Source organism: Emydura macquarii, unplaced genomic scaffold (assembly GCF_026122565.2).
Source record: "Emydura macquarii macquarii isolate MOO-44397 ecotype Brisbane River unplaced genomic scaffold, CSIRO-AGI_Emac_v2 contig_2768, whole genome shotgun sequence".
In the NCBI taxonomy this organism is placed as follows: domain Eukaryota; kingdom Metazoa; phylum Chordata; order Testudines; family Chelidae; genus Emydura; species Emydura macquarii.
The window spans coordinates 43356867-43376007 of record NW_027132905.1 but is presented as its reverse complement, the minus strand read 5'-3'; the positions used below and the strand labels follow the sequence as shown (position 1 = coordinate 43376007).

Here is a 19141-nt window from a genome sequence, read left to right as displayed (position 1 = left end):
GGGCTGCACTGAGGCAGTCCTTCGTCCCTCACTCCTATTCCTTTTCTCCACACCCAGAGCATACCGGAAGACGGGAGGAGCTCGGAGCACTGCAAAGTCTACATTGCCACCCAAGGCTGCCTACAGACGACGGTGAACGACTTCTGGGCCATGGTGTACCAGGAAAACACCCACGTCATAGTCATGACGACCAAGGAAGTGGAGAGGGGCAGGGTGGGTATTATTTCGGGTGGCAGGTTGTCACCGGACCGACGTGTTGTCCGTGTCTGTGGGACCGCTGGCCTGCCAGGTGCCTTTTATCCTTCCTCTTGGCCAGGCAAATTTGACAAACCGGTGATTGGCTGAGTGTCGACCTGGTGCCTCCGTGATGGTGACCCACCAATGGCAATAGTCAAAAGTAGGCCGGGTGTGGCCAAGGGCCAGTGGCAGCTTGCCAGACGGAGCCAGCAGGGAACGTCAAGCAGCCCATTCCATCCCAGGCCTGCTGTGCCAGTGTGCCCTGACCTGGCTCCCGTGCTCTTTCAGTCCAGAAACAGCCATTAAAGCGCCTCAAGCCTGACCTGTGGCAACACCTGCTATTTCCCTTCCTGTCCCCCTCACACTTCTGGTGCACCCCACTCCTAGCCGTCCCCTTCTTTGTTCCAGTGCTTAGCATCTCCGTAAGAATTTTCAGCCAACTGTGCCCAGTTAGGATGAGGAGTAAAGGCAATTTAAGCCTAGGTTGGTTTTTTTAGTTGTTTTTGGAAGCCAGACCTCCTGTGGCAAAAGGCTACGGCATCAACCCCCTGCCCGGCCCCAGATCTAACTCTCAGCAGCATGGCCAAGATAAATGTCTCCTGCACACTCTTACCAGTGGGGTCAGCACAAATAGAGGAAGTGCTTTTCTAATAAGCATTTCAACTTGTGTCAGTTTACCTGCAACGGCACCATGTCTCTGCTTCGCTGTTGTAATGATCCAGTCTAATTCCTCAGTAGTTGCTCCTGGCTTACGATGAGCCTGAACAGTGTATTGGAATTTGAAGGGGAGTCCATGCAAAGCATAGCCAGTTAATGTCTTGCAGTTCAACAGTCTGTTAACTCAACCACATTACCCTGTATGGACAACTGCGTTTCCTTACGCACAGTGCCAGTAACCTGAGCGGTGAAAGCTGCAGATTATTAGAATTCACCCTGTTGCAGTTTTCCAGCAGGGAAGTGGCTTTTCTGGTGCAGGGATACTCCAGAGGATTTAAAGGGCCTGATGACTTTGCTTCAACCTTGAGAAGGCAGATGCTTACAGTTGAAAGGAGAAAGTGCCAAGTGTTAACAGGATTTAGTTAAGTGGGCGGTGCCTAGTTTGCACCCCATTGTCGCTCCTTTGCATGGCAATGTTTCTTTAACTCTTGCTCCTAAAAGAAACAAACAAGGTTTCCCCCTTCACAGCTGATCTATTTGGTAGGAGAAGTTTTTTATGGGTGACCCCTCAGGTGACTACTTCTTGGAGGCATTGCAAAATCGCTGCCGTGTTTCTTGCAATAAACCTGGAGAGTGTGTAGGGTTGGAGTGGAGGGGATGAGTTCTAATTGTACAACTTGTATATGCTGTACCTGCATGTATTGCCATAGCTCTCACAGAGGTGGGGAAAACCTGAGCAATATGTCACAATACCCAATAAAGCCACTGATCAGAACTGCTTCCACTGATAAGGAGAGGTTACTAAGGCTATGTCTACACTAGAAACTTTTGCTGGTATATCAGTGTTGCTTAGGGTGGTGGTTTTTTGGTCTTACTTTGTTTTTAAATAACAAATTTATACAGCCCTAGCTCAAATGCTGCCATACTGACTAACGGCTTTTCCCCAAATAGCTTATTTTATTAAGGGAAGTGGTGTAAACTATAACCACAAAAGCACTCTTTTGCCAGTAGAAGCTGTGTCTGAATTAGAAGACCTTCCCAATATAGCTTGTTGATCAATTTGTTTAGTCAATTGCTTGACCATACTTTAGCTTATGAAATATATTCAAGAGTCCAGATAACCAGTGCCAAGCAAGTATATTGCTATAAGCCAATAATATAGGACAGGAAAATGGTATCCCATAGAACCTCTCTCTGGGAAGCTGTCTCGTGCAGCGTTGTTACATTCACCTTACACAGAAGGTGTGAACCCAGAATTACACATTCCAGCTGGTATCATTTTACAAGTTACACGTCACTAAAATCCAGCCCATCATTTTGTCCCGGTTCCCTAACTTTTGTTCCGTTCCTTCCTTATGTTTGTTTTGGATACTAGCATTCAGGTACTGTACCATGGAGGTGCTTCCCTAGCTTGTACTAAGACATAGAACGAATGGTGTCTTGATTTTTGACAAGTTGCCGATCTGCTTGTGCAAATGCTTGCTTCAGCAAGTGCAAGGTCTTCTGGGATAATTAGCATAAAAGAGTAGGGTTATATAAAAAGGATAGGCCAAGTTTGGCTATAAAACTGCTGTTATGTTACTATTATGGGCTTAATGTATACTGGTAATATACGGTGTGGATAATAGATATTGGGAATGTGTTTGAGCTACATGTTAGCCTAGCACGTATCAATCAACAGCTATAGCTGCACACCCTTTCTGGTATAGGCAAGGCCTTGAAGTACAAAAGTAGGGCATTAGGGGTGGTTTAGATGGGGTAAAAAAGAACCGGATGTTGGCAAGCAGCCATAGTACCTTGGGATGGCTTGAGTCATGGAGTGACCGTGTAACTGCACCTGGGACAGCAGGGGGTGCTGCAGGTCAGGGCTGAAATGGAGCGGCAGAGCTGCGCACGGACACAGGACTGCGAGTGGCAAAGGACAGAATATAGTGTGATCTCGAGGGGAAACTGACCTTCTCCTGTGAGATTAGCCTTCTTTAGGAATTTGTCCTGCAAGCTAAAAACCTTCCCGTGAAGGGCCCCTGGGGGCAACGTGGCTAGGGGGTGGGGATCTCCACCCCAATCAAACTCTGGGCTGTTTAACCTCCTGCAAGCATCGTCCTTGCTGGAACCAGCAGTTGGTCTCTTGCAGGAGGGATTGGAGAGTGGGGGTCCGTGCTCCTGGGTTTTCTTCCTGGCTCGGCCACTGCCTCATGGTGGGACCTTGAGCAAGTCGCTTATCCTCACGGTGCCTCGGATCCACCTGCCTTTACATCGGTAAAGTGGGGATAGTCCTTGGCAGCGCTCAGTGCACAGGAAGCCTCGCCACAGTCCAGGGGACTGCTGGTGGAGGAAGGTGCTTTACATCTTCACCAAGGGTTTCCCTTAATGTTGGTCATGCACTAGGGAAGTGCTGGTGTAACCCACACCCACTCAGGGTGGCGCGCTTTCCCCCCGCTAGCGGTGGCTGGGTCACGTACAAAGGGTAGGGAGTATTCCACAGCCTTGCCAACAGAACTGGGGCCTCGAGTTCAAGCAGTAGCAGCTCATGCTTTTAGAACCGGATGTCCCTGCTGCCGCCGACCCAGCCAGGGGCTCGACGAGATCTCACTCTGCTCCCGCTGTCACCGTACAGCAGGCTCAGTTCGCTGAGCTCCAGAGGGTTCCCGTACAGCTCCCCGGTCCAGAATGCTGAGCTAAGCCCCTTGCTGACGTTTCCCCTGTCCCTTCAGAATAAATGTTTCCGCTACTGGCCCGACAAGAACTGCACCAAGGAGTACGGCCGCGTCTGCGTGCGGATCGTGAGCGAGCGCGAGGCGCAGGGTTACTACCTCCGGGAGCTGGAGATCACGCGGACAGACCGGGTGAGAGGCCTCTCCTTTCTGCTGCTCGTTTTGTCGCTGAGCTGTGGCGCGTGGGAGGGAGCCGGCCTGTCGCTTCATAGCTTTGCGCTGCTTGTAGAAATATTTACCGTATCGATGCGGCTCCTCCTGGTATCATCCCCGTGGTTCCAGCTCTTGCATTCATTTGCATTTTAGCACCGTCAGGCTCAGGTTGCTGCAGCATTGCAGGGAATGCTCCTCGTTCCACTGTGCTTTTTGGCTTTGCACTGGAGTTCTGTTGGCTTCGTGAGAGTTTCCCAACCAAGGACCGGTGCGATCAGCATGGGGGCAGAACTTACCTGACCTCTCCAGGAAAAGAATCCCTCCTTTTGCACGCTCTTATTCGCTTGCGTGGTATACAGCCGGGTTCTACCCTAGCAGAATAGTCTCTGCACCATGTTTGCTTCATCTCTAGGTTGCATCTACCAGTTTTCTCTCGTTTTCTACTTGCATTGTAAGCTCCTGGGGGGCCAGAACCATCTTCTTCTGTGGGGCGTGTGTGCGTGTATTGTGTACTGTCTGTGGCACCTGGGGTGTTCTAACTAAGTGACCAGACTCTTCCTTCTACAGGAGGAGCATCCCAGACAGATAAAGCACTACCAGTATTTCAGCTGGCCAGACCACGGGGTCCCCAACGAGCCGGGAGGTGTGCTCAGCTTTCTGGACCAAGTAAACCGAGCCCAGCGAAGCATTCCAGACTCTGGGCCCATCGTTGTGCATTGCAGGTGCGCACCCGGGACCTGCCAGGCCATGGGATTGTGTTGGTGGCCAGTGGGGAAAATGTCCCTGTGTGGCTGGAGACGGGGGGGGTCTGTTGCTCATGTGAGCTATTAATGAACTGAGTCCATTTAACAGATGTCACCTATTGGCTCAGGAGGCCTCGGCAACATCAAGGCCATGAAATGAGCCTCCCATGTCCCCTCGTGTCGTGTCAATACTGAGCGCTTCTCTAGGGCTGTGATGGATGGGGACCAGAGGCAGTCTGTGTCAGAGCCAGACTTAGAACTTGGGAGGTTTGGGTTCCCAGGTCTCTGCCTAGACCACTGGGCTCTGCAGACTCCTGTTTCGGCACGTCTTTATAGCCAATATTCCAGGCGCTGTCTCTGATGGGTTTGATGTGCCGATGGAGGGGGGTGCACTGAACCATCTCTCTAAAGTTCGGGGATGCATATGGGCTGTTCCCACACTGATTCCCTCCTTCTGTTCTCTCTCCAGCGCTGGGATAGGACGCACGGGCACAATCATAGTGATTGATATCCTGGTGGATATTATTCACCGGCAAGGTACGGCGACTCATCTGTCCCACAGCATTAGCAGCCCCCTTCCCCCATGGTGTTCCCTTCGGTTTCAGAACCGCAGCATAGTCTAATCCAATCCCCCTACAAGTGCAATGAGTTTGAAGATCTCTGGCCAATGGGATCAGCTCTGCCATTTGTCCCTGGGTATGGGCTTTGATCTGAAACTGTCTAAAGGGTGTAGGGAGGAAGGCCTCTTATCCCACTGGCATGTTAAGTTTCCATTTCTGAGCTGGGGGGCAAAGGGGGAACAATGCTCTGCCTCATCGGGGAAGAAATTCACTCCCAACCCAAATAAATAAAGCATGTCCACACCCCCTCCCCCCCACACACACAGCAAGCTCTGGGTTATACTCAAGGAGAGGTTCTGGTCTCACTGGGAGTTCTACTGTTGGCTTGCTTGGGGTGGTTCGCCCAGAGTGCCCCCTTAAAAACCCTCTTTCCTTTATGGAGAGGTGTGACTGACACCGCACCGGCTCTCGCCGAAATCCTTCTAGCAAACTCTAGCCCATCATGGAGAAGGATCTCCTTTCTAGAAGCTCTGTTGACCCATCCTCCAAACCAGCGTAGCCAGGATGGAATTCTCCATCGTCATCTGTAGGAGAGTTCCATCCACCTGCACATAGGTAGTCCTTCTCCATTAAAGCCTACAGGGCCCTTCTAGAAGGGTTAATTTCATGGCTTCCAAGCCACGCAAAGGAAGTGGGTATGTTTGGTGACTGGCGGGGAGGGGCTGCCTCCTCTAATCCCCCAAATCTCTCTCAAGTCCTGATCCTTTGCTTTTCCCCCTTGAGCAGGTTTGGACTGTGACATAGACATCCCCAAAACCATCCAGATGGTGCGCAGGCAGCGCTCCGGCATGGTGCAGACTGAGGCGCAGTACAAGTTTGTTTACATGGCTGTCCAGCAGTACATCGAGACAGAGCAGAAGAGGCTAGAAGAGGAGCAGGTGGGTCCTGTTCCCGCCCAAGAGGCGTGGCTGGAACGCTCCGCGACGTTCAATGTATTGGTGGGAATGGACTCCGTGGCAGAATCTGGTCTGAACCGAATCCTCGGTCAGAACAGCAGATCTGAAGGGAGATGCTTCTCCCTGGCATGGGGCGAATCTGAATCCTGGGCCTGGACCCATTGGACACGAGTGCTGGAAATCCAGATCCAAGCCCAGCCTGCTTCAGGCTGGGGAACTTGGGTGCGGATTGACTCAGCCCAAGACACAGCAGACCCCGCTATGAAGTTGGTTCCCCAATTCAGCTCCTGGGTGTGGACCCAGGGAGGGCAGGCTCGGGCCCATTTCTGGTTAATCATGAAACGGGGGGAAATCTTAACTCTAAAAACGAGGCAATTTCATGAGCCTCAAGTGGTTGCTTTCCAGTGGAACCAAGCACCCCACCTGTTAGATCTGGGGCCTTCTGTGCATCTGGGGTAGCCCATAATCTAGCATGAGACACATCCCCTGCCTCAGGAGCAAGAGGAAATGCTTGCTGGACAATCCCACAGAGAAAGGGTAGGTAAACAGGGCTCGAGATCACGGCTGCACTCACCTCTGCTCTTCTCTTCAGCCGTGGAAAGCGGGGCTCTATACCCCGTTGCTGTGGAAGATCTCTGGGGGGAAAACATCTTCTAGTCGTCTAATTTGCTGTCATCCAGCCCTCCTCTGTGCTTACCCATAGGGCAGATCTGCTCTGCAGCCTGTGCCTCCGTTCTTGCCTCTAGTGGAAGTTCAGCTCCTTGCTTTCTCTCTTTCAGAGGAACAAGAGGAAAGAGCGAGACTACTTGAATATCCGATACCCTCCAATGGATAAAGCCAGAGCCAAAGGGCAGCCACCTCTACCACGGGCACAGACTGGGTGAGTTTGCGTGGAGGGAGATGGCTGACGGGGAAAGGGAGCGGATAGGACTGAATGACCATAGCCCCCATGGCTGCCCTCTTTCAGCCACTTCCTTCCACATGTGAACACCTCTAAGCATGCTAGCAACAGGAGAAGGATAAATACTTGCATGGCCAGTTATAGCCACCCCCGGCAGCTCCCCAGCCTGCCGGCCTGTCCCATTTTTGCAGCTATTGTAGGGATGTTCAGTTGGCAATTACTTAATAAGCCCCTAGTATCGTGAACTTGGCAAGCCAAGCTGGACCCTGCAGGGCTGATGCCACCCGTCTAAAGGTTCCTAATCTTGGAGGTTCCACTTGTTCCCACTTGGAGTTCTTGGCTGCGTTTAAACTTGAAACTCCAAATGAATCTCAGGATGAGGGGAGGGAATCCCACGTGGGACAAAGCCAAAGAAAATGATTCCCCCATTGCTGCATGTTGCATATCACTTATTATTTCACAAAGTCTGGACTGGATTTCAGGCAAAGCTGAGGGTTACCTGGATCTGGGATTTGGACTGGGCCCATTCTAAGTAAGTCGGTCCGTTTGCAAAAATAAGAACTGGATCCAGATTTCTATCTGCCTCCCCCTTCCAGTGAGTCCCTAGTTTTGACTCACCCCAGTCTTTATATATATAAAAATAAAGCACCGGGGCTATTCTCACTCGAATCATGTACCAGTGTTGCATGCATATATAAAAGCCTAGCATCTTGGATGAAAGTTCAAGGTCCAGTCTAAATATGCCTGCCATCCCTCGTACATTTAACATGTAAAGTGTGTGTGCGTGCACATGTGTAGCAGTATGAGGGTAATTCCCAATTTTGCCATCTACAAGGTTGTTGGGGGAAAGACATGGAATTCTGTTCAAGGGTCCCCAAGCACCTGCGCTTGGGAAAGAATCGAAAGTAACCGGGTTACTCATGGCCAGGCTTTACGTGTCTTTCCAGGGTTGATGATGACTCAGCTACAGTCTATGAGAACCTGAACATCAAAAGCCCAAAGGTTTCAGGGATGAATAACGCAGGAAGATAAAGGGGAGCTAAATGGAGGCTGCCACAGGTACAAGTGTTCCCCTTCTGTTTTCTGAGAGATTGGCACTAAACCCCACCGGGATTCTGTTGGCTCTAGTCCGTGTTCGGCATCATATCTGAAGCGTGGGGTCCCATCTGCACTGGGAAAACCAGCTATGATCTGGGTCAGTTTAACAGAACTTAAAATGTTTGCGCAGCTCCTGGAGAGGGTCCAGCTGGTGATGGGGTGGAGAGAAATGGGGCAAGACTTCAAAACACAACTTTTTTTTTTTTTTTTTTTTAAACTGCCTTAGAATGAGACCAACAGTGCAAGCTGAGATTTTCAGTCCACTATCAGTTTCCTAGAGTGGACTCTGAGGGCATGCCGACACTGCAGTCTGGTGGGATTGCAGCTTGAGTCGATACACCCAGGCTAGCGTGGCTACAAATAGCTCTGTAGATGCAGTAGTGTGGACCTCCTTGGGTATCTGAAACCCATTCTGTCGCATCTACACTGCTATTTTTAGCCATCCTAGCACAGGTATGTCCCCTTGCGCTGCATTCACACCTCCTATTGCATACCGGAGTGAGAGACGCAGACACCCACGTACTGGGAGTCTCTCATTTGTCTTTCTCGCGTGCGTCACTCTATTCTACAGTATCACTGATACCTTCTCTCTCCTATCTTGTTTTGGGTTTTAGGATTTACAATGTTTACATCCACACTTTCCAAGTTCTGCCATCGCTGCCTCCCCTCTACCCTCAACCCCTTCCAAGCCTCTTGGATCCAGCGAGGAACCAAAATGCTGAAAGCATCTGAGCAGGGCAGAGTGCGCGCCTTAGGAACACGCCTCGATCTAACTTATTCACGGGAGCGACCTTTTCCGTTCCCTTTTTCACTTAGGCTGATATTTATGTGCAAGTGCCTCTGGATGTTCATGGGGCATAAAAGCTCAGTTTTAATTTTTTGTTTAAAAAAATAAATTAAAAAAAAAAAATTGTTTTGTAAAAACTTAAAATAAAATGACGACGTGTTTAGGAGCTTTGCCTGCTAAGGACAATCATCGGGGTGTTGCTGCACTTCCCAGCTTCATGAGGTTTCTCACTTCTCACCTAGAAGTGTTTAAACTGAGTCCTGGGTTAGCTTTACTGCCGTGGAAGAGATGCAGTGAGCACATGGACCGGACCGAGATATGGTGCAAATAGCAGCTGGGCAAATGCCCTCCTCGCTCACTCCTTTAGAAAATGCACCTCCTTTCTACTGTACTAGACCTTGGCACTTACGCAACTCTGCTGAAGCACCTAGATCCTGACCCTGGAGCAACCCCGGCTATTGCAGTGTGCAGAGAACCAGTGTGGTGCGGTGGACTTGTCTGTCTGGTAGCAAAATCTGCATGCTGCACAGTTACTAGATTCCGACACGCACACAAGTGAGGCGCTAGCATGGAGCCGCCTTCTCCAACAACCCTGACCTCTATCGCTTGAGCTAAAAGAATCTCCCGTAGCTGGTGGTAAAAGTAGCAGGGAGGTAACTGATCTGTGTGCTCTGCAGCCAGAGGGCAACATCACGTATACCATCAGCACGTTAGACTGAAGCAAGGATTTAAGGCCCGCTACTGCTGAGTTCTATTCCTGACTTTGCCACTGGCCTGCTGGATGACCTGTGTTAGTTCCCCCACGTTTATATGGTGAGGCTAATACTATCTGTACAAAATAAGGGAGCTGTGGGAAATGCCTAATATTGGTACAGCATCGGGAAGAGGAAGAAAAGAGAGATTGCTTTGGAGTGTTAATATTCCCGCTCTTAGTGCATCTCCGTTTTGAGTGGCAGCTCTTCCTGTTGTTGCAGCCGTGGGTCTGCAAACAGCTCTGCCAAAGGACTTCCTTTCTGCAGGACCCCTCGCTATGGGAAAGAATCCTGGGCCTGAGTGCCAGGGCCTTAACCAGGAGAGCTTGTCTTGGGCAGGTGTTAAGGAAGCACTTCCTTTTTCCGTTGTCTGTGGTGGCTAATGGACTTGCTGGGCAGTGGCATTAGCTCACAGTGCTGGAGTTCCTGCTCTGACACGGCACTACAGGGGTTGAACAGAGAGTACAATGATGTAACGTGACTGTATTTACTGGCTGGCATCTCCAGTCGGGTGTCACAGGGACAAGAGACGGTTTATTTTTATTGCACTTTTAATAAATGTTTGAATATTCTCAAGGTTTGTTTCGTTTTTTTAAAGAAAAAGGGCATTTACATTTCAAATGCTTGTGAAAGTGACTGCTGGACGTTTCAAGTGGGGTATGATGCTTTCGGGTGCCAGGCCTTTCCTGCCCAAAAAACTGCTGCTCTTCGACCCCGATCCGATTCCCTCCCCCGTGGCCCAAACAGCTTTTGGCTAGTTCTGCCCGAGCAGCTTGTGTGAGCCCATTACCAGTTCTCCCAAAGCCATCCAGGCCCTCAGCCTTTCAGTGTCACAGCCTAGGGGGAAGTGAGGAATATTAAACGGGGGCCGCAAGGGATGGATTTGGGTGCACATGCTGCTGTCGAGGGAAATCCACGTGAACAGATGGCATTGTTGCAGGGGGAGCGTCTCAGCCTGAGCCATTTGTTTTGTAGTGGGAAGTAAAATGAGCCTATGGCAGTCAGCTGTGTGTGCGGTGACAAAGCAGCTAACTACTGCTAGCCCCAGTCACATTCCTTCTCCTCGACTTTGATGCTATGCAGACACTTTTCATCCAGCCACTACTGACGAGACTTCATTGGTAGTCTGCTGGGGGGGAGGGTGGACAAAATGACCCAAGAGAGTCTCTTCCAGCCCGGACGGTTCTGACAAGTCCTGTGTTAAAAGCCCTGGATCCAGCAGCTAGGGACCTGGCATGGACAATACCAGTTGTGATAAATCAGCCACACGCTGTGAATCTGTTGCAGCAGCAGAACCCTGCTGAAGTCCGGCCTAGCAAAGTTCTCGTGTCACTGCTGGCTGAACTGCAGCCAGTTCCCCTATTCTAATCTCCAATCCATCTTTACAGCTTTGATGGGAGGAGGAGAGACTGGGGGAGGACGGGGGCTGGCTTTGTGTTTTCTGGCTGTGACCAGCCCACAAAATGAGCCTTTCCCCTCCGTTCAGGTGGCTGCAGTAATAAGATCACCAGAGAGAGCAGGGGGCCATTAAGGGTGAGGGAATGTAGTTGCAAACTGACGGGTGCGTGTGAACATCGATTACTTTAGAGCACTACTATTTGTATCCTGGCTTTCTGCATCCAGTTGGGCACAGAACACTCTGGTTCCGCAAAGTTTTGGGAAATGCAGTTAGCGTCTGCTCTGGATTTTAAGCTTAACACCTGTAAAGACCCCCCAAAAGAAAGCTCAATGACATTGCTCCAACTTGTGCAGACGGTGACCCCTGTGTAAAACATACAACGCATATAAATGCTATTACAGCACTTGCATCCAATGCTGGCTGTGTTGAATTCTTCTCTTACATTGCATTATCAGGTCTTTACTCTAACAGTGGCTTATTGTTCACTGACCTTTAAATTTGAGCAATGTAAAAAAAGTCATCCCATTAAACATATAGCTGGAGCCAACTGCCCCCTGTCTTACCCTGCTGGTTTGAAAAGGGGTCTATATTAAAATTATGGAGCTAAACTGACACTTCTCCCAGCCATACTGCAAAAAGATCTAGTTTTTTCTCTTGGACGTTGGTTGCTGCACTTTAAGTTGAACTGTGCAAAATTCTTTGTGAAATGATAACCAGGGACAGTGTGAGGGTTTTTCCCGTGTTAGAGAAATTAATTTCTCCCTCCCCCATTTACGTTTTTGAATTTAAAAAAAAAAAAAAAAAGTGGCCATGCTAAATGTTAATTAGAGAGGGCTTTGTAACAAAAACAAGCAGAAATTTGTATTTTCTAATAACCACATTTTTGGGCAATTCCACAAAAATATAACCGAGAACTTTAATTAAAAGCACAATTCCCTGGAAGGCAGAGGTGCAAATTTACCATTTTCTTTTCACAACTTCAGCATGGTCTTCTCTGAGCTGAGGCTTGTTCTGCTGACCAGAAGTCAGAGTAAAAAGCTAATACTAGATCCAAATAGCAAGAGTAGGCAGAGGCAGCTAATAACATCCTCAATAGTTTAACACTAACAAAAATACAGTTGAAATGTTTAATCAAGCACATTGTATAAAATTAAATATTGTCATTTGATCTCTATACACATGCTTTTGCATGCTTCTTTCCAAGAACTGATGGATTTCTTCCCTGTAGAAATAATCACATCTAGACTTTTTCACAGCGTTATCAGTTTCCAAGAAAATATCTGTTTAATTATCACTTCCTTTCCATCTGTGAGTTGAAAGTGCTGAGCCTGTTCACAGCTGTGTCTTAGCAGAGTATGGCAAGAACACCACGGCTGGAGCCACGTGCACCTTTCCTGGGAAGCAGCAGTCCTACAAATGTGCCCTTGGGACATCACGCCTTGTGCAAGTCGTCAAAGCTCAGTTATCTATGCAGAGTTTATGGTGGGGGGAGAGTTAGGTGAAGCAGCAGTGGCTTCATCGCCTGTTCTGCGTGGCCCACAACTTGGCATTGGCAGAAGTGTGTGTGTGTGAGAGAGAGACACGTCTGAAGTGCATAGGCAGAGCAGCGTGTAGACCAAGAACAGGGGCAGCTGTAGCTTGGCAGTGAGGTGTATTGGCAAAGTCCAGCGGTCGGGGCCCTTGGACTAGCTCCGTGGGGTGGAGGCGCTTTGATGGAGCTCTGAGTGGGCAGCCTGGGGAAACGCCAACCGCTGTTAGGGAGCGGGTGGATTGGTCACAGGCGCTGGAGCAGTTGTTTGTGTAAACGAAGCAAGGTTCGGCCTGGTGATCGTAACGGTCCTTGTGAAGCAGCGGAGGTTCCCAGTTTTCAGGGCGCACTGGACCGGCCACAGAATGATGCAAAGCAGAATGATGACCAGGGCTGAGAGGAGGAGGATGCGTTTCCAGTCGTCGCACATGGAGCAGCGGGACAACCTCCCAGCCATGCCCTCCGTCGGCGTCTCGGGGGGGTTGGGCTTGCTCATGGCCACGTCCAGGCAGATGCAGGCGTCGGGATCTTCTGGGTCCTGGGATGACTGCCTGCAGCACAGCTTGCTGCCTTCCATCCAGACCAGCTTTTCACGCTGGTATTCAGGAGGTAGGGTGGACAGGAGCTCCCTGCTGGTCTGCAGAGCCGGCGGCCCCTCGTGTGGGATCTCCGTGAGCTGCCTGCAGAGGGGGCAGGGCAGCTGGTCCTCGACACTGTGTGGGGGAAGCGCTGAAGCCAAGCGGGCCACGCACTCCAGGCAGAAGATGTGCGAGCACTGGAGCAACTTGGGCGTCTTGAAGCTGTTGTCGTAGGTGTTGAAACAGATGGAGCACTCGATGGGGGAGGTAGGCTTGGGGGAGGCAGGGTTGGCCGTTGGGGAGCTGAGCTTCCGGCCGTCGGTGGGGGAGGTGACAATGATGGGGCTAATGGGAATGGGGATTTCATCTGGAGCAGCAGGAACAGGGCTGGTGGGGGAATCCGGGGGCGATGTGCGCCGTGCGAGGGGGAAGCACGACATGCTCAAACCTGAGGAGACAAAGAGAGTCACGTCAGATGCTAGACAAAAGGGGGGGAGGGGGACTCACTTAAATTTTGTTGTTACATTTTCCCAAAGCCTCTATTTATCCCCTAAAGAGAGGGAGTGCTAATGCAGACGCGCTCATGGCTCCCTTGAGAGTTGCAATGCAAGCAGGGCTGAAATCGCTTTTGCTAGGCATGAAAAGAACACGCCTCTTCCCCCAAGTCCACAGTCCTCAGCCAGCAAAAGTTGAAGTGTTGAGACAGAGACAAGCCACCAGCAGACCTCAGGCTAAGCCAGCATCAGACCAAAGCTCTTTCACCACAGCCAAGGGCCAGTATTTACACCTGCTGTCCCCCCCTGCCTGCCTCCCCCTGCCAACAAAAGCCAAAAAAAAACATACCCCAAGTGCTGCTTCCTATAATCTGAGAAGGGTGGAGAAGAGCAGAAGACTCCATAGGGACCTTGCTATGCCAATCTATTAACCTGGGAGGCGCTCAGGTATTACGGTGATGGGCACCAATGCAAAAGCCTAAGATAGATAGATAAATCTTATTCATTGATACAGTGCCCCATATGGACTAATGGAACATCCCGTCCAGCTGATAGTCAGCGCCACCCACCAGGTGCCGTCTCACTTGCCAGAGCGTCCTCACCCTCCAGCATGCCCCCATAGGAGCTGAGGGCATCCTGGCACTTTGCAAGATCATGTCTGTCCTCTGCTCCCTCCACCCAAGGAGGAGGCGGGAAAAGCTATCTTACCTGCCTTGCGAGCATGACAGGGCAAGAAAAGTTGCCTAAGGAAATTCCCGCAGGGGCCCCAAGCGGGGACAATTTCCCACTGAGCTATTTCCTTGTTGCCCTGTTGCTATCTCAGAGGGAAGCTGCTTCTGCCTTATCAACTCTGACTGAAGCTGCATGATTCTTTCTGTCCCCGCAAGACATCTGCGAGTGCGTGAGTGGGAGCTCTGGCAATGAATGCTAATGCTGCCCCTCAGCAGACAGTTAATTCACAACTTGAGATGGAGTCACTGCAGTTTTAGCATGTAAACCTGGCCTTGCATTTTGAGGCTATTGTCTCCATGACGACATGGCAGCTACCCTGACTTATGGAGCGTATAAAGTTTGTCCTGGAAAGTAGACATTTAATTGGAGATTTCCCTCGTAAATGCCAGGGGAACAGTCATCTCAGGCTATTCCCTGAGCCGGGTGAGCCTGTTTGCTGGCATTGAAAAAACGTACAGCCTATGGATGACATGCCAGGACTGTTCAAAGCGCAGCCCTTATTATGACTCCTGAGTCATCGCACTGGTAGTTGGCCAACCTTGGGCAAGAACTTCCTCATCTTAAGCAATGCAAGATGCTAACTTTAGAGTATTGCAAATCCTGCCTTTTTCCTCCATGCACATAAAGTAAGCGGGCATACGTGACTCTCTCCCTCACGCACACACGCACCCCGCAGGAAATAAACTGCTGCTGTTACAGCCCGTTGAAACTAATGTTAGGTACCTAGATTATGCACCTATGAGCCAAAAAACTGATCACTTAATGAAGAGAATTTAGCTCATCAATGGGAACACTGTTCTCCTCCCCTCCCCCCACTTTTTAATCTTAGGGTTACCTAGTAAATCCTTGATTCTAGAGGTCACCAAGTGGCCTTTAATATCTGCCAAGGCTCTTTAGCAAATCCTAGCCTTTTCTTTTCTTTTCTTTTTTTTTTGGCCACAAAACTTAAACTGGCGCAGTTTGTAATTCCATCACAACCATTTTCAAACAGTTCATAAACCTGGGCCCAATTTGGAGAGAACTTGGGGCAGGTTTCTGGGTTTTTTTTAATCAAAATCACACAAACTTGGCTGTTTCTCAAAGCTCCATCCAGTAAAAGGTCATGTATGTATGAAGATATTGAATTTATAAACTAGCATCTGTGGATTGCCACAGGAGATGTTAATTAAAAAAAAATCATGGGTTAAATGTTTTTAGGTTGAGCATTCCAAATCTGCCTAGGGGATTTTGATACCTTTGTTTTAATATAAAATGTGTTTTAAATCCTTTAGATGGCTTTACAAATCTAAACATTGAGTGTGTCAATTAAAATAACGATATTCTTCTTTTTAAAGAGCCACTGACTCCCTGTTGGAAACTAGACTTTTCTGATTTCTAATTTTTTTGTTTTTTACATTGTTATGGAAGGTGTTGGTGTGTGTGCAGGGGTAAAAGATACTCTGAGGAGTCCACTCCACCCGTTACCACCATCCTCTCTGCATCACGAACTATGTTCATGAGAGATGACTGTGATGTGACAGGCAGAGCAGATGTTAATTTCAATTGGGAAGTTGATGAGCCAAAAAAAAAAAAAGGGTGGAAGGGCACTGGATTGGAAGTCAAGACACCTAGTTTCTATTTGTTGTCCTGACCTGACTTGCTATGTATCCTGGAACTTCTCCCTCCCTATTTCCCCTTCCTTTGTCTATTCTATTCAGACACTGTCACTTATGTATTTGTACAGCACCTAGCACAGCCAGACCCCAAATTTCTACTGGGGCTTTGAGGAGCTACTTCTGTACAAATAATGGACAATAATCAGAATCCAAGAAGTAACATCAGAGAGGAGAAGTCCCAGCAGAACACCTCTGGGTTGTACACAGGACATAATTGTTTGATTAGTTTCACAATGCCACAGGTGTGCAAAGAAGCAATTTTAAACAGAGGTCCAGAACTTCAGCTACTTCAAACTGGCCTCACGCCACTGATGGTATCAAAGCAATGCCAATTTACCCCAGCTGGGGATCTGCCCCAGAATATTTTCAAAGTTTTCCATAAGCCTTTTACACTTCAGTACAAAAGTGAGTTAGGAAAGGAGACACAGTAACTCAACAAATTCAAAATTGCTTGCCTATCTGAGGATCTTGGAAAAAGCATTAAGTAGTTTTACTTCCAAGCAAAGCTCTTAAATTTCCTTCTTGACCATAAAACGAAGATAAAGAAAACCCAGTTAACACAGTAGCCATTAATGCTATGTAATCTGATTCCCCTGTGCCGCCTTTAACTCCTAGCAACTGAATGCAGAGTTAAGAGCTATATAACTGAGATTAATGTCTATAATTACCTGTACTGAGTGCAGTTTAGCAGGAGAAAAGCATGTTCTATCTCTTCATTTCTATCCCTGATGTGGCTCCTCCTCGGAGGATGTTTTTAGTCTCAGCTGCTTTTTATTCATAAACTGTCTCTGCTTGTCTTCTGATATCCAAGTCCCCTGGTAGTTTGTGGATAAGCTTCCAGGTGCTGTGAGGCTCATCTGGTAGGGCAAATGATCTCCAGCAGCTCCCAGTGTATGTGGCCTGCCCCTGTTACTCAGGTGTCTTTTATATCTTCCTGTCTGGAGGTGACTTACCTGCATCACCTGGCTTTCCCAATTAAGTGAATCATTCCATTGACTGCAAGACCGTTTCCACTAGGGGGCGGTTTCTCTTTTGACAAACAAAGCAGGTTGGAAGCTCATTGGTGAGAAACAGGTTCACAGAGAAACGTGTTCGTTCACTGTATTTGTAGTATTTTGCTGTTTATGGAATCTGATGATGAGCAACAACTATTTGCTTATCTTCTCCATTGTCTGTGCAGGCCTATCCGCTCCCTGGTATGTTTGTCTAGTGCTTTGTCTGGTTTAGCCTAGTTTTAAGTAGCTCGTGTTAAATACATCTGGGCTTAAAAATCCCCTTTATGAAAAAATATTCTCTCTCTCTTAGTAATTCCAGCAAATTTTGAGAAGGGGAATTATTTTTCTTCTGATTCCTCATTCAGGGCAAATTATTTAAAATAATTTTGGATCTGTAGCAAGAAAGGGACCATTCCGGGCTTCCAGTGAGAGATGGGATATTTTGGCATTCACCCACTTTGATACTGGCTGAAAAAGCGCTTTTTTGTTTTAATGGAAAAGCCCTGTTAGAAGTTAACGAAGCATGATAAACCTCTCTATAGCTTCAATGAACTGTCCTATAAAATGTATATGCTTGCTAGATAATTCTATAGGGTAGTTCAAAATAATCCTATAGAATCTCATTCTCCATTAATTATTATAGGGTTTTGCACTAATTGCTGTGGAGCCCTATTAAATTACTATAGAGTCTTTTTTGTCTGGGGGGACATTAGGTGCTTAAAGCCCATTGACTTTCAATGGGAGTTGGGCACCTCACTCAATTTGTGCCTTTGAAAATCTCCCTCATCCCTGCTAAATTCTATACAGCTTTAAGCCAGAAGGGTGGATTTTAGGAATAAGAAATGTGATATTTAAATTTTTTTTGATTAAACCTGAAGTTACATCATCCTTCCACAGGTGCTTGTTATCTGGCCTAATATACGACTCCTAAAGTCAACCTGTGATTTTTTTTTTTAAAGGTATGAGAATTCCATTTAAAAGGTTTTCTTTTTTTTAATTTGAGATTTTCTTGTGTTGAATGTACAGATTACATTGAAAGAAGAAGACCTGAAATAGAGGAAAGAAGAATGAACAGATAAGACACTTACCAGATAGACAGCCCAACTCCCGCCTTAAGGCATCCAAACTATGCGGTAGAACATGTGAACAATAGCAGCTGGAGATGTGTGTGTCTATAGTACTTTTCAGACATCAGCCATGTCAGTGAGTAGCTAGTGGGGATATTAGACAAAGCAGCAGAGATGCTTATTAAAAGTCCAGTTATAATTTTTTCATCAATTTAAAAAACTCCCAGTGACTTAAACACATGCCTCAGAGCCTTTGTTGAACTGGGAGCAAAATGAATAACTTCGTGCCAGCACCAGTCAGTTTGCTTCCCCTGAAATACTCAAGCAACAGATGCGCCTTAGTGCTGGCAAAGCTCAAGGCCAGATCGTTGGCAGGTGTAAATTGGCATCACTTTATTGAAGCCAATAAAGCTACATCAATTTACAGCAGGTGAGGATCTGGTCTTCTTCCAAGGTTTGAAGAAAAGCGAACGTTCAAATATTCGACGCCTTTAACTGACGGTGACTTCTATGGAGACAAACAAAACAGGAAGATTTTAATTCAAGCCCCACCGTTGCCAACCATTGTGCACTGCTGATGTTTTCAAGCATCTCTTTGTTTACCTTGGTTTCCACACCAGCCCCCCGTGTGACTGACACGTGCGGAACACAATGACTCAGCTCCAACGGCTGATTGCCCGGGGGGACTGTCTGTCTCACACACGCTTCCCCAGCGAGGCCACGCTAGATCTCCAGTGCGCCGAGACTGATCACCGTTCTGGCTTCAGTTTCCAAAGGTGAGCAGGAGGTTGTCTGTCTGTCTGTCATTTTTATTTCTGACTTTCCTCCAAACGTGGGAAATACAATGAGAATGTCACAATCAGGTGTTGCTTTGATTAAAGCCCAGAAGTCTTTCTACACCAGCTATCGTTGGACATATTTTATTATGCTGCCCCTTAGAACGTGACCAGTTGTGCCTAAATTAAATAGATACAATTCCTTCAGAAGTTGCACTAGTCAGAGTACAGAAGAAAGACGACTGCAAATACTTTAGTTGGTTAAAACAATGAAGAAGTTTTTAGGGGAAACCGCTGCCTGTATACACTCCAGCCTAGAAATATTTGCTCTAAGATTATTTTTGCCATGCAATTGGAAG

The 19141-nt window shown here is 48.1% G+C and overlaps 2 protein-coding genes across 5 annotated transcripts in view; one reads left to right on the top strand and one right to left on the bottom strand.

Moving 5' to 3' along the window:
• Window positions 1-18866, top strand: part of LOC137165815 (tyrosine-protein phosphatase non-receptor type 11-like) — an 89246-nt gene extending 70380 nt beyond the window's left edge. For 2 of the 3 annotated variants that reach the window (XM_067567275.1, XM_067567277.1), the window contains exons 9-16: window positions 58-213; window positions 3609-3740; window positions 4329-4483; window positions 4974-5041; window positions 5851-6002; window positions 6800-6900; window positions 7869-7980; window positions 8634-10134. In XM_067567275.1, coding sequence (XP_067423376.1) covers window positions 58-213; window positions 3609-3740; window positions 4329-4483; window positions 4974-5041; window positions 5851-6002; window positions 6800-6900; window positions 7869-7953 — 849 coding nt within the window. In that variant the 3' untranslated portion in view covers window positions 7954-7980; window positions 8634-10134. Of the gene's footprint in view, window positions 1-57; window positions 214-3608; window positions 3741-4328; window positions 4484-4973; window positions 5042-5850; window positions 6003-6799; window positions 6901-7868; window positions 7981-8633; window positions 10135-17965 lie in introns of those variants that run through there. The other variant, XM_067567276.1, reaches the window with a different exon arrangement.
• Window positions 10759-16731, bottom strand: RNF223 (ring finger protein 223). 2 transcript variants are annotated; one of them, XM_067567279.1, is made up of 3 exons: window positions 16613-16698; window positions 13907-14035; window positions 10759-13511 (listed from the first exon to the last, which is right to left on the bottom strand). In XM_067567279.1, exons 2-3 carry the CDS (start codon window positions 13959-13961, stop codon window positions 12712-12714), a joined length of 855 nt encoding a protein of 284 aa, XP_067423380.1. In that variant the 5' UTR covers window positions 13962-14035; window positions 16613-16698; the 3' UTR covers window positions 10759-12711. The 2 variants fall into 2 exon arrangements, with proteins under 2 accessions (XP_067423380.1, XP_067423379.1); XM_067567278.1 differs by lacking the exon at window positions 13907-14035 and having other exon boundaries at window positions 16613-16731.
• Window positions 18867-19141: the final 275 nt, after the last annotated feature.